This window comes from Lygodium microphyllum, chromosome 26 (assembly GCF_053477565.2).
Source record: "Lygodium microphyllum isolate KBCC chromosome 26, Lygodium_microphyllum_v1.1.10, whole genome shotgun sequence".
NCBI classification, from domain to species: domain Eukaryota; kingdom Viridiplantae; phylum Streptophyta; class Polypodiopsida; order Schizaeales; family Lygodiaceae; genus Lygodium; species Lygodium microphyllum.
The window spans coordinates 72,532,057-72,557,505 of NC_141160.1; the positions used below are offsets into that span (position 1 = coordinate 72,532,057).

At 42.7% G+C, this 25,449-nt stretch overlaps 1 protein-coding gene across 9 annotated transcripts in view; it reads left to right on the forward strand.

The window, feature by feature from the left end:
* LOC148013402 (tRNA/rRNA methyltransferase (SpoU) family protein) overlaps positions 1-25,449 on the forward strand; it is a 239,083-nt gene that overhangs the window by 204,106 nt on the left and 9,528 nt on the right. For 7 of the 9 annotated variants that reach the window (XM_087667522.1, XM_087667515.1, XM_087667521.1 and 4 more), the window contains 4 exons: positions 24,417-24,563; positions 24,667-24,800; positions 25,039-25,147; positions 25,250-25,318. In XM_087667522.1, the coding sequence (XP_087523648.1) occupies positions 24,417-24,563; positions 24,667-24,800; positions 25,039-25,147; positions 25,250-25,318 (459 nt within the window). Of the gene's footprint in view, positions 1-24,416; positions 24,564-24,666; positions 24,801-25,038; positions 25,148-25,249; positions 25,319-25,449 lie in introns of those variants that run through there. The other 2 variants (XM_087667516.1, XM_087667524.1) reach the window with 2 other exon arrangements.

A 25,449-nucleotide genomic window follows, 5' to 3' on the forward strand; every position in this document is an offset into this window, starting at 1 on the left:
TGTCTTGTGTGCTGTTGAACACAAGAGTCATAGTGAAGTGGGTAAAGTTGTGGATTGCCATGGTTTTCGTTTGTTCTATGCAGGGACACATGCCAGGCAGTATTCTTGTGTGCTTATGATTGTACATGAGAAATATCAGCCGGTTCTTATCAAGAATGATGTACATGGCCGCTTTGTGGTGATTGAAATTTTATTCGAAGGAGAGATCTTATGGTTACTTGGCCTCTATGCTCCGAATGATCCTCTATCTCGTCGGGAGCTTTGGCATACCTTGCAGAGTTCCTTGTCCTTTGGCAGACGGGGTTTTTTGATGGGGGATTTTAATATGTGTATTGATTCTTTACAATCCACATCAGAACATTCGATCATGGATGCGCCGCAAAGACGTACGTGGCAACAGTTGGATTTTGCCCTTCTTAAGCAAGATCTCTGGTCTTGGCTGTATCCTTCTTCTACAGGGTTTACCTTCCATTCTGCCCAGTATGCCACAACATGGTCGCGATTAGACCGCATTTACATCATGCAGGATGATGATGATTTCCTGAGATGCTTCAAATGAAAGTGTTACAACAATATGCATTGTCGGATCATTTCCCTCTGCAGCTGGAGCTCCTTGCACAACCAATTGCTCCTTTCAAGCAATTTCTGGATAGACTCCCGTTGCGTTTCAACTCGTCTTATTTGAAGCATGCAATCTTCCAGGGCTATATGCAGCAATTGATTGATCGGTTCTTATTGGATTTCTCATCCCAGGGCACTGCTTCCTTTCAACGATTGCTCTCCAATGTGTAGGGGGTTGCTCGCCAGTATGGGATCCATCATGCCTCTCTTTGTCGGCGGCGCCAACAAGCAGCCGAAGAACTGCTGGCTTTGGTTCGTTCTTTGTTGGTGGACACTCCCGATGACGCATTTCTGCTATCACTGGCAACGCGTTTGGCTGATCTTATTAAAGAGTTTCACTTGAAATCCTATCAGCAGGTCAAATTGCAACAGCTGACGACACTCTTCAAGACAGTGCTTGTTAGACCCATAAGTTTTTTCGAGCTCTCCATGCCTCTCCTGCTCGAGAGAATATGACGAGGCTCCAGGATGAAGAAGGTCAAATGGTTCTTGATCCGCAGATGATTGTGAATATGTGTAGAAATTATTTCCTCGATCTTCTTGGCTCTACTTCTTTGCCTTCAGACCAAATTACTCATGCCCGTTCGGTTTTTTATGATCTGGTCCGCAATTAGGTTCCTCAGGATATGCAATCTACTCTGGAGGCAGATATTTGTGAGTCAGAGGTCATGGATGTTCTGCTACACTTGCCTAAGGATAAAAGTCCTGGCTGGGATGGTCTTACCAATGAGCTCTTTGAGTTTTTTGCCACCCAGCTCGTGAAACCTTTGACGGCTTTGTTTCAGAGGGTATGGGAAATGGGGATTATGCCTTCCTATTGGAAAGACGGTCTTATTAAACTGCTTCCAAAAGTTCCTTCGCCATCCATGTTGAAACAGTGGCGCCCAATTTCTTTGATGGGTTCTATGTATAAAATCTTTTCAAAAGTTATGGCGAATCGCCTCCATAAGCATCTTCCTGCCATTGTGCATTCTCTCCAATATGGTTTTATTAAGGGCAGAAACATTTTGCACAATGTCTTAAATGCGCAACTGGCAATTGATTATGCAAGGCATTCAAATCAGGAGGTCGTACTGGTTCAATTGGACCTGGAAAAGGCTTTTGATTATCTGGACTGGTCTTTCATTGCAGAACTCATGTCTGCTATGGGCTTTGGTGCCCGGATGTCTCGTCTGATCTATACTATTAGTATTGCAGCATCTTCACGGGTCATGTTGAATGGAGGAGTTACCAAGCCAATTGTCCTTGCCCGCTCTGTCAGACAGGGGTGCCCTTTGAGTCCTCTCTTCTTTGCGCTTGCGACTCATCCGGTTCTTTCGATGCTATCTCATATGGCAGCTCCTACTCAATTGGCTGGATTGTTGCTTCCCTCTGGACAGCACTTCATTGGTCAATCCCTGGCTGATGACAGTTTTATGATTCTGCGTGCGGACAAAGATAATCTTCATAAAGCATTAGATGTTTGGGCTCTTTTTGGTCAGGCTTCTGGTCTGCACATTAACGCCTTGAAATCAGCCATTCTCAGCTGCACGGAGTCGGATTTGCAGTCACTGGACTGGCAGGGCATGGTTGTCCCCCATGGCTCCTCTAGGCATCTTGGGTACCCTTTGGGGGTTGATGTTTCCCCAAAGCAGCTATTACAGTGGATTTCACAGAAACTGGCGGCTAAGTTTCTGTATTGGAAGTCTCAAGCCTGGCCCTTCCATGTTCGCCTCAAAGTAGCCCAGACAATAATGTTGCCAATGCTTACATATTTCTTGCCATTGCTACCTTGGACTACTACGACATTGAATGATCTTACGAAGTCTATCATGTTATGGAAGAAGGATTCCTTGCATGCGGGTATTTCCTGGATTTCTTGGTTGCATGCATGCACCCCAAAACGCATGGGTGGGGGGGCTGTTTTGGATGCCCACACTCGTATGCTGGCACTCCGCTGGTCTCTTTTTCGCGCCATGTGCTCGGATTGTCATCCTTGGGTCGTCATAGCCCGTTACTTTCTTGAGGATCACGAGCTTCTGCATGGTAATACCCACATCCGTAGTTCGTGGTGGCATGTCCTTAATGCAGATTCTCGGTTCTCGAGTTCTTCCTCATCTCTGCTTGCCCATTTGGTGTGTTCCTGGAAACTGGTCCTCTGGAAGTCTTAGTGGCATCCAGCGGAGGATTGTTTAGCCACTAATTTGTTTCAATTGGAACTGTTGGCAATCTCGTGGTTAATTTCGTGGGACGGTAAACATGAGCTTCGACCACAATTCAACCGTATGGCACGTTTGGGCTTAACTTCAGTCGCGGATGCTACTCTTGCCAGTCGCAATGTGTTCATGTCGTTTCGTACAACCAGGAGGATTTTCAGGATCCCTCGTGGATAAGGTTTTTATGGGAACAGCTTTTGAGGGTGCTTCAGAGCAGACAACCCTTTCCTGCCCTTGCTACGGATCGTCCCTGGCAGGATTGGGACTTTGTAGGTCGGCTGCATTTAGAAAAGGCTTCAGCTAACCAGGTGTATCATCTTCTGATTAAAGATCATCAATGGCTGGTTACTAAAGCTAATATTCTATGGGGATTGCATAAATCCTGGTCATGGTGGAGGGTAAGTGTGATGGAGGGCTGGTTAAATAAGACACCATTCAAATATAAGGTCTTTCTTTGGAGGGTGATGATTGGTGGTCTTCCGCTTGCTTCAGCTCTTTCAAAGCGCCGAATCTCCAATGGCAACTGTTTCTTTTGCACCACCACTGTGGAATCTGCCCGTAATCGTTTTATTTCTTGCCCCCTTGCTCAGAAAATCTAGTCATTCTTGTCAGCCGTCTGGGGAGCGGTGGTTGGTTTCTCGCTTCGCCCATTTGATTGGGTTTTCGCGCAACCCAAATATCCCACCCCGACACAGCCACATATGAAGATCTTGTTTCACTTTCTTCAATAGTGGGGCTGTTGGCACAACTGGACCATTCAGAATGCTTTCCTTTTTGATTCTGCTTATAATGTTCAGCGGCATATTGCTAGGCTTAAAGGTTTCTTGTATTGGCAGATAGATCTTCTCCGGCACTCTGACATCCTCTCTCGGGAGGACTTACACCCCTGGCACATGGCAATTTCCTCCGCGTCGTTGCCATGATTTTGTAACTATTTGGCCCTCTGGTTCTTGTAAACAGTCAGTTTGTACACATGATGGGGTAGAGCCATCATGTATCTTGTAATCATGAAAACTTTTCGTAATTAATACAATTACCTTTTACGAAAAAAAGAGAGAGAGAGAGAGAGAGTGTGTGTGTGTGTGCATAAGCGCACGTGTACGCATACACACATAAAGGAGAGAGTGAAGAATGAGAAAGGCCAAATTGGCCTATGAGACCAAAATGTTACATCTGAAAATTTGGGGACATCTAATAGCTGACATCTAATGCTAATCTTCCAAATTGTGATGAGTAGGACATTGTGGATGCACATGTTGATATGCAAAGCTATATCTTTCTTTGCATCTTATGAATGTGGCACTATACTTTTCTTCATGGTGGGAAGGATCCCAGTGATCCCTTGGATATGGCGGTGGCTGGCTTTCATTCGCAACCAGGATTGTGTTGACGAGGTTTTTGTGGGTGGTAGGGGTTTCTATGAGGTCATGCTCACATCGGCCAGAAACAAAGATGATCTTTTCGATAGGTTGCTACTCTTTTCTAATAGACACTTGGTGCATGTGGTACGATGGAGACCTGCGGCAGGTTTTCAAAATCTGCTCAAACAGGACTGTCCAGAGGGGCTTGAAGTAGAAAGCTGCCCTGCGGTTTATTGGCCCCTGTTAAGGGATGCAATGGCGGTGATTGGTACTATCTTGGTGCCTCCTAGTATGAGGGCAGGAAACACGAATTGTTTATGCATGCTATGAGACACCTCAAGGAAAATGCCCAATTGGTTGCGCCTTAATTGCATTGGCATGCATCCACTATGGTTTAAGCTTAATTGGGGCAGCTGTGCCAGTCATTGTTTCAATTGTGGCAAGCTTGGTCATTTCGTGACTGAGTGTCCCTCCAAAAAGTATGCTACTCTTTCTTGTAATGGGTTTACTAAAATGATGACGGAGGCACCACTCACTGGGGAATGGACTCTATAGAAGGATGTGATTTAGCAAAAGCAACCTGGGCTTTCTTTAGACCTACATGATTCGAGATGGGTTGATACACAACGTAGAAAGGGTAAGAAGGTTGAAATGCAGCAGCTGATGGGTTCATCTTCAAGCACTCAAGATGCCTTTCGTACATGTGTGCATAGAAATTATAAATCTTCTGAGATGTCGCATTCAGCTCTCATGGACCCCTTCAGTTCAAAGCAAGCCACACTGCAAAGATCGGAAGTTGAGCACCCTCCTCGAGAGAACCCCACAGATCCTCCAGCATGCATTGCTTTTGATTGTAGAGGCAAGGTGATCACCCTGTGGGATAGTCAATATCCTCATTTGCTAGGAACAAATGGAAGCAACCCTTCCCTTGCGAAACCTCCTCACACAAGACATAACGTTTTTGCGGTTTTGGCAGATTTTTGGATGAAGGAATTTTGGAGTCTTTAGATGTGAAGGTGTAAGCAAGGTGTGAGCAGCCTCGCCCATCAATTCCTTGATTTTACAAATGCAGATTGCCACTTGAAATCTCCGTGGGATTTGTTCCTGCAGTAAGCAACATGACATGTGGCATATTTTTCATGAGAACTGTTGGGATGCTTTGGGTGCTATTGAGCACAAAAGCCATGATAATGCTGGTGGGGTTTTGGCTTGTCATGGATTCTGTCTTTTTTATGTTGCTTGCAAGGCTAAACATTATTTGGGTGTCATCATGGTTGTACATGAGACATTCTAGCCAGTGCTTGTTAAGAATGATGTTCACGGATGCTTCCTTGTGATCGAGATTGTGTTTGAAGGGCAGGTCTTATGGTTGGTTCGCCTTCATGAGCTTGGGAAGACCGGGTTTGTTTATGGGCGATTTTAGCATGTGTGTTGACTCGTCCCAATCCACTTTGGGAAACTCTTTGATGGATAGCCCAGGAAGCAAGGTGTGGCACGACTCTGCCATCAATATTCTTAAAAAGGACCTTTGGTCTTGGCTTTCTCCATTCACTTCAGGATTCACCTTTCACGCACCTCAATATGTGGCCACATGGTCTGGATTAGACTGCATTTATGCCATGCATGAAGACTCCTTTTTAGGTAGGCTGCCCCTGAGATTCAATTCTTCCTTTATAAGTCATGAAGTTATCAAGGGCTACATGACCCACCTACTCAAAAGGTTTTCATGTGATTTTCGTCTACAAGGATTGGACTCCTTCAGTAGACTGATTTCAAATGTCCAAAAGGTCTCAAGACAATATGGCATCTATCATGCTTCACTTAATAGCCAACGTTTGCATGCTACGGAAGACATGTTGGCCTTGGTTCGTATGTTGTTGCTTGACATGTCACATGATGGTTTTCTAATCTCATTGGCAGCTAGATTAGGTGAACTTACAAGGCTTTCAATTGTGGTCTTACCAAAAAGCTAAGCTAAGGAATCTAATTGACGGTCTTCAAGGCATTTCTTGCCAGACTCTTGAATTTGTTCTTGCCTTGCATGCATCCCCAATGCGGGAAAATGTGGTGAGATTTCAAGATGCAAAAGGTCAAATGGTCATCGATCCTTGATCAACTGTAAGTATGTGTAGGGAATACTTCATAAACCTTTCGGGTTCGCGACAAATATCTTCTTTGAAAGTTCCATAACTTTGTGCGCCCTTTTATGCTTTGGTTAGAAATTAGGTTCCCCATGACATGCAAGATTTCCTGGAAGTTGATATCCTTGAGAGCGAAGTTATTGATGTCTTATTGCACTTGTCAAATGATAAAAGCCGCGTTGGGATGGCATCATGAATGAATTCTTTGGCACCTACGCATACCGTTTGGCAAAACCTTTGGCTACCATGTGCCAAGAGATCTGGGCATTGGGCAACATGCCTTTATCGTGGAAAGAAGGGCTGATCAAGCTGATTCCCAAAGTCCCCTTCCCGTCCAAACTTACCTAGTGGAGACCCATTTCATTGGTAGGCTGTATGTATAAGATCTTTGCGAATGTGTTGGCAAACTGTCTACATAAACAATTGCATGATCTTGTTTATCCTCACCGATATGGGATTATTAAGGTCAAAAATATTCTTCATAGTATCCTCAATGAATAGATGGCTATGGACTTTGTGCGGCACACAATGCAAGAGGTTGTTCTGGTGCAACTAAACTTGGAAAAAGCCTTTGACTTCTTGGAATGGTCTTTTGTTGCAAATCTCATCCAAGTTACAGGTTTTGGATCCGCATGTCAAGGTTGATCTACCTTCCGTGTCGTGCTAAATGGTGGAGTCACCAAGTTTTTTTCCCTTGTGCAATTGATCAAACAGGGTTGTCCTCTCACCCTATTCTTTTCCTGCCATCAGATCTTGTGGATACAAGGAAGATAGCTGGTCTTTTTCGACCTTTGCAGCAACAGTTTGTTGGTCAAGCACTGGCTGATGAAACTTTCAAAAGCTTAGGCTTCTAATCTTCAATCAGCCTTGGATGTATGGGAGTTGCTTAGGAATATGTTGGGCTTGCAAATAAACGCCACCAAATCTTCCCTTATTGATTTCATGGCCTCTAATTTGCTAGATTTAGGATGGCAAGGTAAGGTTGTATAGCACCACTACATTGTAAGGCATCTTGGTTACCCCTTGGGGGTTGATGTGCATCCGAAATCATAGTTTTTCCATACATGAATCAAACGTCAAACGCAAACGCGTATGAAAGTATGAAACGAGTATGATTCAGACCCTAGACCTGAATCATACGTGACCCTAATTTTTTAACATATTCTTAACAAAATATGAGAAAAATACACAACTTTAAGATATGATAAACATGATAAACATGTGCTAATTTCAAAATAAAAGAACAATGCACAACTCTTGAACTTTGAAGACTGAGACTCGAGAGTTTGAGTCAATATAGAAGGATTCATCATTCATCATTCAACTTTCAAGGAATTGACATGATACATGATACATCTGTCATCAAGATTCAAGCCAAGTTGCCCAATGCCAACTGCATAGTAGACTAAAAACTGAAAGGGAACAACCAAAAGCAAAATTGAAAACTGCATGCAGCATAATAGAGTCACATCATATATCATGATTCATGATTCATCTGTCATCAACTAATCTACTCATCATCTTCATCATTCTCAAGAGTGCAGTCCTCCTCCTCCTCCTCCAGCTCATCATTATCATCATCATCATCATCATCATCATCCTCCTCCTCCCTTTGATGTGGACCAAGAGAACTCGAGCCAGGATCATCACTAGTGCTTGCCTCCCTCTGTGGCACTGGCAATGAGGCTACGATGTCCTCTTCCTCTCGTATCTGCTGCAATGCAAGCAATCTATCATCATCCTTCTCCTTGTTAAGCATGTCCAATGTAACCTCAATCTTTTCATAGCCTGATTCCTTAATTTTATTGATAAGACGAAGGTTTGTATGAATATATACCTTGGGTGCAGGTGTTCAAGTCGTCAACATTTTTTAATTTAAAAAAACGTCAAGTCTGATATGGGGTTTTCAGACGCTTGTTTTTCAGACGTTTACAGACGTCTGAAATTCATTTCAAACGCGTCTGAAAACAATTATGTCCGAAATGTCTTTCTGAAATGAATATTACAGAAATTGGAAGCCAAGTTTGTTTATTGGAATTCTCAAGCTTGGTTATTCCATGTGCGTCTCAAACTAGCCCAAACCATTACAGTTCGTATGGTCACCTACTTCATGCCATTGCTGCCTTGGAGCATGTTGCCTTGAAGGATCTCGCCCGCCATTTTTGTTTTATGCTCTGGAAGAAGGATTCTATGGAAGTAGGTATTTGCACCCCGAAATCTATGTGAGGTGGGGCTGTTTTGGATGTGGGCACCCATATGATAGCCCTCCGTTGGTCACTGTTTCAGGCCTTGTGTATTGGTCAACAGCCCTAGACCCTTATTGCTCATTCTTTTCTTAAAGAACGGGGCCTTTGCCATGTCAATAGAAGGATTCGGGGTTCTTGGTGGCACATCCTTAATATTGAAGCTTGCTTTTCTACATTTGCCTCAAGTCTTCTCATCTCTTGGTGTCTTCATAGAAAATTGTCCTTTCCAAGGTCCATTGGCGTTCGACAAAGGACAAATAGTGGTTAATTTATTGCCGATGGAAATTCCGATGGTATCTTTGATTTTTTGCGGGATGGCAAATTGGAGGAGAGACCTAAATTTAATCGCATGGCACACCTTGGATTGACCTCGGTGGCTAATGCCACTCGCTTGCCCGAGGCACCCTAATGTTGCTGAGACCATCAAAGGTTTTTCGAATATCTCGTGGCTACAATGATCTCTAGGGTAGACTCTTTGATCTCTTGCAAGATTGGTAGCCCTTTCTTGTTCAGGATTTTGATTTCCCTTATTAGGACTGGGATCTTGCAAGGCGTTTGACCCTTCAGTTGTACTTGGCTCATCAAATCTATCATCTCATGAACGAAGATTTTGCATGGATCACCACCAATGCAATTCTCTTTGGGGATTGCACAAATCTAAAGCTTGGTGGAAATTGACAATAATGGAGGGATGGATCAATAAGACACCATTCAAATGCAAGGTATTCATTTGGAGAATGTTGGTGGGGGGCCTCCCTTTTGTTTGGGCCCTTCACCATAGAGGTATATCCAATGGGAATTGTTTGTTTTGTATGACTATAGTAGAGTCTTCCCGTCACAGATTCATTTCTAGCCCTTTTGCTCAAAACATTCAGGCCCTTCTCTCAATCATTTGGCTTGCGGTGGTGGGCATAAAGATGTAAACGCCCCGAACAACGTAGTATGCTTAACAATTATGATATTCGCTTGTTTTCGAGATTTAATATAAAAGAGAATGAACACTTAAAGCTGAAAATGAAAATTACTCACAAAATTACAGCCATGAAAATGTAAAAGTAATGGAGATAAGATTGAGGGTTGAAGATGGGCAAACCCCCCCCCTCCGAAGGAATGTATTTCTGCTCAACCCAAGTCCCTTAGGGAAGAGCTCAGTTACAACCAACCTGAGAGTGAGAAGAAGTAATTCTCACTCTCACAAGATCATGCAAAGATGTACAAACACACATGCATTATCTATTATGCAATGATAAGAACCGTTTTCTTTACAGTATGAGAGAAGAAAAAGGGGAATTCAGCCTTTCTCCATCGTTGATCAGCAGTACATGGATAGGGCTTACTTCTTGTAGCTAAAATGGAAGAAAGAGCTCGAGAAGGAGGTGCTGTAATGAATTTACAGGCTTGCTGTCTTGTAAAAAAACAGTGATAGAAGAGGGAATATAGAGGAATTTGATAATGGAGAAGTGGGGGATGATGATGGGGATGGATGGGGCCAGTTTCTAGCTATCTGTGGGTGCTGTACATGAGTTTACAGCAAAGAAAAATGATGATGAATGAAGAAAAACGAGCTCTTATTTATAGGAGAGGGGAGAGCTAGTACAAAAGGAGAAAGTGGAGTAGCACAAGACAAGTGTCCAGCCACATGTCATGAGATGTGACAAGTGGTGGGACACTTGGAAACTTGTGTGACAAGTGTCTTGACACTTGTCTCTTCTCTATGGCCTTCCTTTTTGAGTTGAATACTGTCAAGAATAGAAACAACCAAATTTAGTAAGCACAGTCAGAGTACAGAACTTACTATTTTTAGAATGACATCCCTATTTTTTAGGACTAGCATTTTTAGGCTAATTCGAGGCTCCTAAAATTTAGGGACCCCCCCCAATATGGGTGTCATATGAAAACTTTTTCCGTGTACATCGCAAAAATGGTATCCGAATCTTCATGTGACTTTCCTGTGCAAAGAAATGTGCATTTCAAGCTTTCAGCCCACACATGTACATTATACAAGCATTTCGTGATCATGCCATCTTGTTGATTGTAACTGTTTGTTCTGGTGGATCTAGCCCACACTTCAAGGCATCAATCCTTTCTGTGTGCGAGTCTAACCCTGATATGCGTGAGTTCTAGTCACAGGCGCCCAATCGGGTCATATAGGTGGAAGTGTGAACTATCTTTTCTCTAACCCACCGCGTGGGTCCACCATAACCTATGACCACTCATCAGTGGCCAGCTCCAATGCACTTTTCTTTATATCTAATTAGTGCAAAGGAAATAAATTTAATAAATCATTATATAGACAAATTAATGAAAAAGGATACAAATTCTGTTTCTATAGAGTTGTGACAAAAGATCCGTCCACTTTACCGGGTTTTTGGAAAACCTAAATGCAATTGTCTACCTCATTCTCACATGAAGATTATATTTCACTTTTTCAAAATGTGGGTTTCTTGGCATATTCAGGTCACTCGCAATGCGTTGATATTTAATGCTGCCTTCGGCATTCAATGTCATGTTGCGAAACTTAAGGGTCTTCTCCAGTGGCAGCTTCTACAATATGCTGATTTCATGGTTAGAGATGATTTCCTCTGTGTATGAGCTTCTTGAATCTTAAAAATTTATGTTTAGGAAAGAAAAATTGTGAGAGCTTGATGTATCATGCGAAATATTGAAATTCAAGTCCATAGATAGAAAAGTTTAAGTAACAAATGACAATACATATCCCAAAGATAGCTTGTGTAATAAGGTGATATCGGCACATCCCTAGTGTAATAGGGCAAAGTGTACACAACAATGGCAAGCCCTGACACAAATAGGTGTATGCTCAGGGAGTGCAAAGCCCAAATCAGCCCAAGTACATTTGTGAGGACCACGGCATATCAACCATGCAACATCCAAGTGAAGATCCCAATCTCAAGTGTCCAAATGCTCAAGTAGCATAAACTGCATGCTCAATGTCTGTCAAGTATCCAAAGACGCTCCCACTTGCACAAAAGCCGTAAATATCAAGCAAAGAAGCTCAACAAGGGCATATGATAGTACCAGTGCCAGAAGATCCAAGATTAAGCATCAATAAGACCTCACGAGTATATAGTCTGTGTAGCATCCGTACATAGCATCCATAGACATCAAGTACATCCAAACTGTAACTATGGAAAGTCGAGAAATAGCCAAAGTAAGCTCCATGCAATCGAATGTCAAGCCAAAGCAAGGTTCAGTAGCATCCAACTCCAGACAATGTAACGGGCATGTAGTAGTGGCATAGACCAAGCATGTCAAGACCGGTCAGACATAAGTGAAGTACATGCCATAAGTACATCAAAGATGGAGATCCAAATGCTATGCGAAGCAAGCTTAAGCTCAACCAATGATCCAAGGGAAAATCCAAGCTCTATGTTAATCCCCGAGAGTTACTACATCAATGTATATAGCCAAGATATAGCCGGAATCCAAGAGGTATTAAATATCCACTGAGAGGTACGATCAGCCCTGCTGTAAACAGCTTGAAATCACAGTCCTAAACTGAGCTAAACAATGCTCAATCCAAGTTCAAATCAATATCCAAGGCAAAGGCAACATGTGGCATACTCCACATACATGGATACATCATGAAGCTCCCAAACCATATCCGTAGGCATTAGGCATAAACTCCCCTGTAAATGCTTGCTTCCCAGAACTGTATACAGCCGTAAATCGTGTGAAAAATGAGCTATCAATGGGTCAAAGCATCCCACAAGTGCTCCAAAGCATCAACATAAGGTCCAAATACAATAATAGCATCCCCGTAGCATAATATATGCCATAGGCATAACAAAACATGCTGTCCTAGAAGGATAACAGCAATCTTCTCTATTTCCACAGTCAAGGGCTGAAGCTCAACATGTCAAAACTGAGCTCAAATCCAAAGGATGAATGCCAAGATGGTCAGCAATCATTGCCAAGATGCCAAGGATCATTTCCAAGTTGTAGAGGGGCCTGGGAGTGAGGAAATCTGATAGGGGAGGCAGCAGCCCAAACAGGCACAAACACGCTAGCTGCTGTTGGGTTTGTTGCTGCCTGTGCTGAGGGTTATGGGGAATAAGGGGGGACACCAATGATGCTCAAAGAAGCCCACTCAAGTGGCAGATCAAGCCTATTCAAGGCTAGTGCAAGCTGAGAAGCAATGGAAGCATATGAACATACCTAGGTGAAAGAAGCCATGGCTGCCCGGGAAGGAGACCCAATAAATGTAGGGATTCAACAGGAAGCTGAAGACTCCACGAACCAAGCTACTCGAGCAGTCATGAATCCATGCTCTAATACCAGTTGAAAGGTGAGAAGGATCGAAGCTTACTTGGAAGAGCTATGGCAGGATAGCAATAGCAAGAAAGAGAGAGATACGAAGTGGGAACTCCAACAGTCACAATGTGTGACCAAGCCTTCCTTTATTCAAATTGTCACTAAAAGAATAAAGAATAAAGTGACGGTGACGGGTGTCCACCACCTGCAATGTACAATGGTGAGTACTGTCAGTGTAGTAATACACGAGCGGCTAGGTGGAGGCGCCTTTACCCCCAACACTATGGGCCTTTCTAGGTGTTGGAGAAGATCAGCAATGTGGCATATCGACTGGAATTACCTCCACATTGGTGGATACACAATGCCTTTCATGTGTATTTATTGAGGCCTTTTCATGATGATGTGCCAAAGGATATGTCTGTTGAAATTCAGCCTGAGGTTGAGGAATTGGATAAGATTTTGATACCCGAGCAAATTTTGGCACATAAGAAAAGAAAGGTCAAAGGTAAAGTTTCCAGGAGATACTTGGTAAAATTTCAGAATTATTCATCAATGGATGCCAAATGGATGGAAGAGGATGACTTGGCTGACCATCCTTAATTGTTGCAACTTTACCTAGATACCTTCCAATTAGAGCGAGTCAGACTCTGTCAAGTTCAACAGAGCAAGGCTATGAAGTATTAAGTGATACTCAAGGAGAAGATAGCATTTCCACTCCTCCAGTTATGGGCAAGTCTCATATGTTGTAGATCTCGATGTATTCCACATGCATTCAAGGTATTGTGCTCATAGTCTGTTTGCCATGAGGTCACTACTTAGTATACTAGTCATTGTGAGATGTATATAGATGAACATGAGTTTCACCTTGGCACTCGAACTATACTTTTGCATCAGCTTATGATCAATCTCGCATGAATTTTACCTCAATTTTGAGACAAATATTCTGATCAGTTTAAGCTCAATTTTTTATCAGCTTGAGAACCGTTTATGGTCACTTTTGGGATGATTGTTGGTCAGTTTTTGCAATGCGTTTGTGATTAGTTTGGGGTCATATTTGCAGCACTTTGTGATAAGTTCTCAAATCAACAAGGGATCAGTTTATTATCAAATTATGCTCATTTTTCAATGATTTACATATGGTTCCATGGACAACAGCATATGTTATGATGCCAATGATGTTTTAGCTATGGTTTATGCTTGGTTATGCTATGCTATGGTTTGGTTTTGCCAGATGAGTTAAGCTCATAAGAAATAGACATGTCACACGATAATCTGGAAATATTTTTAAGATTCTTTTTTAGTCTTATGTTATGTTATGATTGGTTGGTAATTTTCAACATGTGTTGGGCATACGAAATAGTTGAGCAATAGTGTGCAATGTTGTGTTAACTATGATGCCTTGTGGAAATTCCAATCCACTTTTTTGCTTTTGCTGCATCTGGCAATTCAATCCAGGACGATTGCAAGGATTTTAAGAGGGAGGGCTATCATGAGGACATGTATTTTTGAAACCTCACTTAGCATGTGGATTAATTTTTAATCACATGGTTAAGTAAATGTTGCATATGTGAGGTGTAACTAGGGTTAGAGTAATTTTACGAGCCCGGGATCCAAGAAAATCACGGGATGTCAAAGAGAAAAGTTGCTATAAGTTATGCCACATAGGTACTTGGTGGTATCCAGTGCCAGTTGTTGGCCTCGGTCATTCATTTGGCCATAAGTGTCAGTTGGTGATACTAGAAAAGTGGCGCTTAATGGTACCTAATGCTGATCTAATGGTCAAAGATGGCATAGAGACACTCGAGAATGGAAGTTGCCTAGCCAAATAAATTATTGGCCAATTAGATTATTTTGCAGGGCACCGAAATAATTATTAGATTAATTTTCAATATTGAAAGACTGAAAATTAATATTTAATTATGGATAATGTTGGAAAAACTATTTGGGAAGGTTGCCACTTGTCAAAAATGCCCATGCAAGTTTGAAAAATGTCTTTAAAGGCTAGAGAGAGGCATTCTAGTGTATTCAATTTTCAAGAGAGAGGGAGGAGATGTTGGTCTGATTTGCAGCCATTGGAGGACCTTTTGAGGCAGCCTACGGCAGGAGAAGACCAATCAACAGCAAAAGTGACACAATCTACAAGCTCTTGATACAGGGCAGCAACAGTAAATGCCTAATTTTCTTCAGTTCTTTGCATCTACAAGTTGTTGAGACAGGGCAGCAACAGTAAATAACAAATTTTCTTCAGTTCTTCATGAAGAAATCCGAATTTTCTCTCTCCTTAGCATTTTCTCTCTCATCTCCTAGCCTTTCTATAGCCTTGCTCTGAAGATTACAGCATTGAGATCACAGAGGTTGAGAAATTTAGGATTAAAGCCATTTTTGTCAGATGGGAGAGGATCGAGGTGCAGCTGAAGTGCAGTAGACAGTGTGAGAGTGAGAGACAGAGTTGAGCACGACACCCAATGCAATAGTACTGAATAGAGTGTAAGCTGAAAGTACAAATGATAACCCTTATACCTTAGAGTTATAAGGGGCTGTTCACACCCGAACACAGTAAGTGCCCGTAAGTGTGCACCACAAGCACATACAAAATAGTACACATAATCTGGGGGAAAAAACCTCTCCTACCGAGAGTAAAAAGTGCCCCAGTGTCCTAGTGATCACCCGCACACTCCCATATGAGCGTAGGCGTAAGTAAGGCGTGTGAGATACCCAACAAACCCCCCTGGAGTGAAGAGTGATCAAGTGTACAAGGATCATCCGCCACCAAAGGGCGTCAAATTCAAAGCATCGCGAAATGCTTCAAATTTGTCTCGTGGAAGAGCTTTGGTGAAGATGTCTGCCACATTGCTGGTGGTAGGACAGTAGACAAGGCTGATATCACCTGCATGTAGCCTCTCTCTGACAAAGTGGTAGTGAATCTCTGTGTGTTTCGTGCGAGCATGAAACACAGGGTTCCGTGCCACTGCAATGGCACTCTGACTGTCAGTATATAAAGGAGTAGACTCCGTAACAGATACATCCAAATCAGCAAGTAAGCGTCTAAGCCATACGCACTCAACTGCAGTAGTGAAGGCTGCCTTGTACTCAGCTTCACATGACGACGTGGCAACAGTGGATTGTTTCTTGCTAAGCCAAGAAATGCATGACGAGCCAAGAAAGAAACAATTGCCACTAGTGGAGTGACGAGTATCAAAATCACCAGCCCAATCAGAGTCACTGTAAGCATGTAACTGCAGTGGTCCCCCCTTGGCATAAAGCAATCCAAGAGCTCTAGTACCCTGCAAGTAACGAAACACACGCTTCACAGCTTGCCAATGCGACATACGAGGCTGATGCATGTACCTGCTCAAAACTGAAACGGCAAACTGTATGTCTGGCCGAGTGTGGCATAGATAGATGAGACATCCCACTGCTGGAGCATAAGTATGGATATCAAACAAATCACTGTCATCATGTAATGACAGTTTGAGCTCAGGTTCCATGGGTGTACAAACTGGCTTGCAATCCTGTAAGCCAAACTTCTCAAGAAGTTGCCCAATGTACCTTGACTGACATAATCCAATGCCTCTAGCATCATGTACAAACTGGATGCCCAAGTAATAGTGCAAAATACCCAAGTCAGACATGTCAAAAGTTTGCTGTAAATTATTTTTGAATGCTGAAATCTGATCAGCACGTGTTCCAATGAGCAAAAGGTCGTCTACATATAGACACAAAATCAGCATGGATCCCCCCTCTTTATGTACATAAAGGGTAGACTCAGATGGGCTGTTTACAAACCCCTGACTAAGCAAGAAAGCATCTATCTTTGCGTACCAAGCTCGTGGAGCTTGTTTCAAACCATATAGAGCTTTTTTCAGCTTGCATACTAAATTTTCTGAGCCTTCAACTGCAAAACCAATGGGCTGCTGTACATACACTTCTTCCTGAAGTTCCCCATGTAAGAATGCAGTCTTTATATCCAGCTGATGCACTTTCCAACCAAAATGTGCAGCCAAGGCAATCATAGACCGAATGGTCGTCATACGGGAGGTAGGAGCAAAGGTCTCCTCATAGTCAATGCCCTTTTTCTGTGCGTAGCCTTTAGCTACCAGCCATGCCTTGTACTTATCTATGGATCCATCTGCATTCCTTTTCAATTTGTAGACCCATTTCGTACCAATGGCACGCTTGCCAACTGGCAAAGACACCAAATCCCAAGTATGATTCTTATGAATAGAATCCAATTCAGCTTGCATGGTTGCCATCCAATGCACACTATGTCGTGCATCCTCAAAACATTCAGGCTCCTCATTATCATGAGTACATGCTGCCATAACCAACTCCATGGAATGTGCTGAATCATGCAGTCGAGTTTGCCTTTGAGTACGACCAGCCAAGGGTGTTTCCAAATGACTATCTCTCATAGTCTGCGTGTACCATCTAGGCACCTGTCTTGCTTCCTGACTGTGTACAAGTTCCTGCTGAATTTCAGTTTCAGCAATGTGCTGATTTACTGCATGTTCCATAGGAGCAGCTGGCTGAACATTAGGTTCATTTGCTGAAGTACCAGCTGAATCACCAAATGTGATGGGCAGCAGCCCTTCAAAGACATCACGGGCAGCCTGATATGTATCAAAACCAGCCAAGGATAATTCTGATTTTTCATCAAATACAACATCCCTGCTGACAAAAACCTTCTTGGTCACGGGATCATAGAGTCTGTAGCCTTTGCTTTCGCTGCTATATCCCATAAAGATGCATTTTACAGCCTTGTTGTCCAACTTCTTTCGAAGTACCTGTGGAATATGGGCATATGCAAGACACCCAAAAGTACGGAAGTGGCCAACAGAAGGTTTGCGGCTGTGCCAAGCCTCAAAAGGTGTGACGGTTTTCAAGGCCTTGGTAGGGCATCTGTTCAAAATGTGGCAAGCGCACATGACGGCTTCCATCCAAAAACTATGAGGCAAACTCTTTGCCTTCAGCATACATCTGGCCATCTCCATGAGTGACCGATTTTTCCTCTCTGCTACCCCATTCTGCTGTGGAGTATATGCAGTAGTGTACTGATGGATAATGCCCTTCTGCTGCAAATAAGAATTCAGCATAGAGGACATGTATTCCCCCCCTCGGTCCGAACGGAGAGTCTTAATCTTGCAACCAGACTGAGTTTCCACAAGTGCACTGAAAGCCAAAAATGCATCATACACTTCTGACTTCTTTTTCAAGCAGTAGACCCAGCACAAACGTGTAAAGTCATCAATAAATGTTACAAAATAGTAACAACCACCCAATGACTGTGTCTGCATGGGCCCACAAACATCCGAATGCACAAGCTGCAATCTGGCTGTTGCTCTAAAAGCAACATCACGGGGAAAAGAGAAACGATGCATTTTCCCCAAAATGCAACCCTCGCATAAATGCTCAGGAGGTCTCTCCAAGAGAGGTAATCCATCCAACATCTGAGTACGCTGTAATAGCATCAAGCTGCCATAGTTTACATGCCCCAAACGAGCATGCCATAACTCTGCCTCTAACATAGCAGGAGTAAGAGTGGATGTCAAATATGCAGACTGATCTACCGAAAGAGCATCCAACTCATATAACCCATGACACAGAGAACCTGTCAAGACCAATGTCATGTGTTCCTTGTCACGAACCATGCAACGGTCATCATCAAAGGTGACCTGCAAACCACAACGTGCCATAGAAGAAATGGAAAGCAGATTCTTCTTAATGCCAGGCACATACAAAGCATCCTGTAGGCGGAGAATAGAGCCATCAATGGCTGTAAGCTGAATCTCCCCAATACCACGAACAGGGTATGATGCATTATTAGCACACTGAACAGACTTCCCAACGGGAGGTGCACCAAGAGAAGAAAACAAATCTCTACGAGATGTGATATGCCGTGAGGCACCACTGTCAAAGAACCAAGTGTCAGCATCTTCTGTAGAGCTAAATGCTCTATCAGCCCAAGAGACATCATAACTGCAAGTGTAAAAACAATAGTCCCTGTCTGCAACAAAGGACGCGGACTCACTAGCAGTGGAAGGAGCTGCAAAAACAGACATCCCTGACTCCTTCTTCTCTTTGGCGATGCGCTTCCTGCACTCAGTGATGTAGTGGCCAGGCTTCTTGCAGTAATGGCATTTTCCCTTCTTGGCTTGCGTGCCCCCCTGTTTCTGACTTGTCTGTGAAGTGTTACTACTACCAGAACTCTGCGAAGCATTTTTCCCTTGGCTGTTTTTACCCTTCTGCCTTGACATAAAAGCTTGTTCATAGGCTATACCATCCACACCACTGTTCCGTCTAGTTTGTTCCTCCTCTAGAAGCAAACTGACAAGCTGAATGAAAGTGATGGGCTCTTTCGAAATCCTCATAGTGAGGTTCAAGGCAGTATGAAAAGCCAAGTAAGAGGGAGGCAGTGAATTCAATGTCGTAGAAATCAGCTGCGCATCTGAGTAGTACTCATCCACATTCATGAGTTGCTCCCGCAAGTCCTGAATTTTGTTGAGATGATCCTGCATAGAATCACCCTCATTCATCTTTAGAGTCTCTAGCTCTTTCTTCAAGAAAGAGATGCGAGTCTCATTCTTTCCTGCAAACATCTGCTCCAATATCAACCAAGCTTCTTGTGAAGAAGCTGCTGAACGAATATGAGGAATGATAGAACGCTGAACTGCCAATGCAATCAGCGACATAGCCTGTGCATCCCGTGTATCCCAAGTTTTCTGAGCTGCAGTTCTTGGGGGAAGTGGCTGAGCGGGCTGAGGTGGAGGGGGCTGAGGTTGCCCTCTTGCACGTCCTCCTGGAGGAGGAGTAGCGGGAGCCACAACTCCCGGTCGTGCTTCCTCTCCACTGACATAATCCCACAAATTTTTTGCCACTAATACATTCTTCATCATGAAAGACCAAAGGGAATAATTGTTCCCATCCAATCGGTCTTCCTTGGACACATAGGTGAATACATCTCCTCCCTGATTTGCCATTATTTCCCAAACGGCAATAGAGCAATGTCAATGCAGTACGAGCTGGAAATCTGCAAATTTCCAGAAATTGCAGCAAACACAAGTCTGCAATTAATGTGCAAAGGGTACTCTGTCACAAAAACTGTCACTGATGCACGCTTTCCAAGGTGCAATTAGTGCTCAGCAGCACTAAAACATCAAAAGCCCCAAAATTTTCTGCCCAAAATTTCTGTCACAAATGTCTGTTACAAAAGCCCCATAATTTGCATTCAATGTGTCACAGACAGACACAGCACGTTTCCCAATGTGCAAACAGTGCAGTGCAACACTGTTATGAATAAATCCCCAAAATTTTGCCAAAATCTCTGTCAAAAACAGTCGGTCTGTGACTGTATCAGCAGTTTAAATGCATCTGTCCTCCAAATACACAAAAGCCCCAAAATTTCTGACCATTCAGTCCAGAAATTTGCATGATATTTACTTTTCCAGTAGATCTGTGCCAACCGCGTGTGAACCGCCGCTTCCAGAATTTTATTCTGGGCTGGAATAACAATAATTTTGAAAATGTTACCTGGGCGTGAAGCAGACTGGCGTGTGCTGGTTAGACAGGTGGGCTGACGGGCTGCGCATGGTAGGTCGTCTGGCGGGCGTCGTTTGACTTAGTGCTGCTGACGTGGACTACAAACGACTCAGGACAGTCGAATCGTGTGGCGGGCGAACTGCAGGCGGACACTCGAGTAAAGGCGACGCACAGAGGAACAGCGCCTGGGCAGGGCGAGTGCAGGTACAGGTGGCGTCTGGGCAGGGCAGTGTTGCGCGCCGACTGTTGGAGCTGCGCGCAGGGCAGATGCAGAACAGAGGTGGCTCGAGTGCGGTCAGGACTGCACGTTGCAAGCAGAAGCTAAGCTTAGAACTGAGCTCTGATACCAAATGTCAGATGGGAGAGGATCGAGGTGCAGCTGAAGTGCAGTAGACAGTGTGAGAGTGAGAGACAGAGTTGAGCACGACACCCAATGCAATAGTACTGAATAGAGTGTAAGCTGAAAGTACAAATGATAACCCTTATACCTTAGAGTTATAAGGGGCTGTTCACACCCGAACACAGTAAGTGCCCATAAGTGTGCACCACAAGCACATACAAAATAGTACACATAATCTGGGGGAAAAAACCTCTCCTACCGAGAGTAAAAGTGCCCCAGTGTCCTAGTGATCACCCGCACACTCCCATATGAGCGTAGGCGTAAGTAAGGCGTGTGAGATACCCAACAATTTTTAGTCAAATCCAAGTGGAGGGACCAACAAATCAATGAATTTGGGGCATTTTTCATCTCCATCAAAGCGGGTGAAGGCCAATTGGCTACCTGAATCAAGGGGCAAGTCAAATCGAAGACTTGTTGGTCATTTTGGACAGCAAGGAGAGCTGGAATACCGAAAGGGATTGGGAAAATACCTTTGTGCATCAACTTCTTCTTCAATTAAGTTAAATAAATACCAAAAGGGGCGCCAATTTTGCATCCAATAGGGTGTCCATTGTTCAAGATTATAAGTTAATTTGCATTTCTTAGTTTTATAATAAATGTTACTGCTGTAACTAAGTTGTAATTAGGGAATTACCACCCATCCATGGAAGGAAATCTAGTGTAATAGATACTAACCAACTTGATAGAAAAGTTTGTGTTAAAACCCTGTTAATGAATCCAATCCTAGACTAGCAAACAGTGACCAACTTGCTAGAATGAGTTGTGTTAAGACCCCAAAATGACTCAATTAAAAAAAACCACCCTTAGATTGCTAAGGATAGCAATCCATTGTGTGGGGGTGAGTGTAAGGGCTTTGTAGGTATACCATGGAATTGCCTATAAAAACACCTGTATAGGGAGTAGTAGTGACTCTAAGCCCTGCTTAGTTTCTACTCTATGTGTGATTCCCTATACCTAGTGATGAACCGTCGCATGTGTGGCATGCCACGTCACAAGGATGTAGTTTGGGGATGTGCCTATGTTGTACCATTTGTTTCATTGAATAACACGAGAGTACACGTTGCTTTCATATATCGTGTTGCCTTGCTTTCATATATTATTTTTGAGAGTATACCTTGCTTTCACATATCATTTTTGAGAGTATAGCTCTCACATACCTTGCTCTGTATACCACCACAATATTGAAAGCAAGGTATGTGAAACCAATGAAAGCCTATCGCTTTTGAGAGTACACCTTGCTCTCACATATCGTGGTGGTGTGCAAAGCAAAAGTGGAATTTTCAATTTAATGGCCAAGAGAGTGGTTAAAGGAGCATATAAAGAAGTTTGGAACGAAAGTTTGGGCAGGGAATTAAATTTTCAAGTTTGGGCAAGCCATTGGAAAGTTGTCAACTTTTGGACGATGGTGACATCACGAGTTCAATTCATTCTAGAGCATATCCCTGATGACCATTGCATAACCATGACCATCAAATCCCAACACTGTGCATCTTAGAAGTTTTATAAGTAGCAGGACCACTCTACAGGAGATGGATATTCTTCTTGAGCTGGCCACGGTGGTGAGTCTACTGAGTATGCATTTTACTTAGTTTTGTGTATTTTATGGTATTCTTTAGGAGCTTGCACTCTTTGGAAAGTGGCGTTGTTGAGTAGTAGAATTGTACTACTATAGGGTTGCTGTGGACCACATGCCATAGGCCAGAGATTACTTGTATTCATGCAGGACCATTGCGGTGTTCACACATTTCTCTTAAAGCTGTAATTCCAGACTTGACATGGTATGAGGCTGTGTTATAGTATAAAGCCTTTGTTGGCACATTAGACATTTAGTATAGGGAATTTCAGTCTTTGCCTTCAACACCCACCATTCTGCATTTCTTTCATGTGATTGATAGATAATTGCTCTTTGTCCTCATGGGTAAGTGGTTACAAAGCGATTCGTGAGGCCTTCTTCATTGAGCTTATTTAAACCTCACTCTTTAACACAGACCTCTTCTATCCGCATAGATTGTTGAGCTGGAATTCCACCTTGTCACATAAGCTCCATCTTCAACTATGCCTGTGACCTCCTTTGTTACCCTTTATCTCTTCGTCAGTAATATTCACCAATGCATATGCCACAACTGTCGGCATCAATTGGAGAGAGAGTATGACAGAGTGAGGATTATTATCCAAAGGGCACTTCTTCTTCTTCTTTAGGTATTATATAATTTAAAGGGACCTATGAGGTTGATGGTAGTGGGAAGTGGTCAGCCACATTATCATGCCAAGGTATGAGTTTTTCGAGATGTTCAACCGGAGGCTTTGTGGTGTACTCTTGTGTCCTATACACGTCAAATGCTATATTGGGGGGATTCAAAGGAGCAACCAGATATAGGTCTTTATCTTTCCAGAGTTCCCTTCATCGTAATCATCTCCAGAGATCGACTGCAGGTGATAATGTATTCTCAAGCCCAATTCTCTTCTTTTGCATTAAGATCTTACCAGGATTTCTCCACAACTGCTACCTGGATTAAAGAGTTCTTGGAGCCTTTTGAACTGGAGTCAAAGTATTATAAAGGCAGCCTACAGGACTTCTCCAGGAGTGGAGTTCGTACCCTCTGTGGATATACATATGGGATGGTAGTCCCAGCATCTACTCCAGATTTGGCATGTTCAGTACCCCATCCAGGGGTGTTATTGTCATCCCTTGGTTCTAAGCCGTATCACTGAGTTGGTGAGGACATTATGGAGATCTGACTGTGTCTATTTATGGTCACTTTTGGTCACTTTTGGTCATTTTGGTTCAAACCTGGGTTTTCTGTATACAGACCCCAGTGCTATTGTTTGCTTGCTGATGAAGAGCTTGACTAGAGAATCACATTTCCTTTACATTTCTTGCAATACCTTGGGCTTCATGATCCTTGATTGACTGCACTTGCTTGGGGCTGCCATGTTCTATCTTGCTTTTGCTGTCTCTGGATTTTGATGGCTTCACAAATCTATGTGTTTATCCCTTCTTCCGCTGCACGTCAGTACTAGCTGCTAAACTTGCTGCTCTGGAATTTTACTAGTCCCTGTTATCAAGATTTTCACTTTCTTTCATGAATTTTAGGGTTCCATTTTGTTGCTTACTCTACTAGCTGTCTCCTTTGACTAACATTAACTGTATGGGCTAGTCACCCTAGGGAATGGGCAGACTCTAAAATTGTCATTTCATCAGTGCTTGTACATCTTTAATGTCTTTAGCAAGTTCTTCTTGATAATTGTGTGAACTCCAAGGCATCTTATCTGTGGAATTTGCATGCAGGACATAAATTGGTTTGATATCAGATGTTTATATATTGTCTTATGTTTTCATCTTGACAAAAGGATAATGGCTGCTCTGTAAGAATGTCTGTTGTTCAGGTGGGGCTTCCTTACTGGTATAGGCAGGATTATAGAACGGCTGAGTATATATACTTGAGCTGATTTGGCCTTTTGTATTCTTACTGTGTAGATCAGACGTTTCTGTTGCTTTTTTTTTTTTAAGAAACAGCTGGATGACCTTTTCAATGGCTGTTTGAACACCATGTTAAATCCTAAAGATGCATGGATTTCTTCTAGATGAGCGACTTATGTTTTCCTTTTTTTCTTTTTTCTTTTTTTTTTTTGTAATGTGACAGGAACTGTCTTCCTATGTATTCATTGCAGTGAACATTTTGATGCATGTAACTCCCAACTCTCTCCGCAATTCATTTATACAGGATATACTGCCAGCAGTTATTCCATATTTGACAACCCACCATCATAATCTGCGAAGCTTTTCACAGGTCCATTGTGTTATCAATTGTAATGTAACTTATCATGAAGGCACTGGCCATCTTGCAATCAACCAGATTGAACAAGTTATCTTATAAAATTATATTGCTGCAGATATTGATATACAAAGTTCTCTGGGATAGCTTGGAGGTGGCACATCAATCAGAGGGTGAAGTAAGTACAAATCTTGAGAAAAAGTGCATACAATCAGTTGTATCATATCTGGATGGAAATGCAGACTGCAGAAGGTAACTGGATTTCTTTATGATAACACAATTAGAATATTTATGCTTTCCCTCTTTCCATATGAGAAAAGGAATGCTCCAGTACCAAATTAATCATGCTTTGAAGTCTGGCTACGAATGATAATCAAGTGATAATGTCTGTCATGAGTCTTTTTCCCTATCTCCTAATCTTTGGAACTCTTTACGTCCTTCTTGACGTCCTAAGATCTGTCGTTCTTTCTGCACATGATTGATGCTTCAGGATAAGAGTTGCTGTTGAGATATTCTTGAGATCATTTGATCCAGCTGCTGCAGCAACACCAAGAGGAATTTTTTTGCTGCACGCTGGAGGGGAAGATGATCCTTCGAATGTACGTGCTAGTAAATCTTCAAAGTACCACATGAGATTGAGCTATAATACATTATGATATTTGACGATTTTGCAAACTTATGTATACTGATTCGGATAGCAGGCTTTGGATGACATCCCTTTTGAATGTGCTCCCATAGCTCTTATGGATCATGTATCTTACTTCTTGAACGTGAGTTTCTCTCTCATCTCTATTGTTAGTTTGATTTTTTCATCAATGGTGATAATCATATGTGAGATTCAACATTTTAGCCAATACTATCTGGCGGGCATATTCCTAAATTTCATCATGCTAAAGAAACC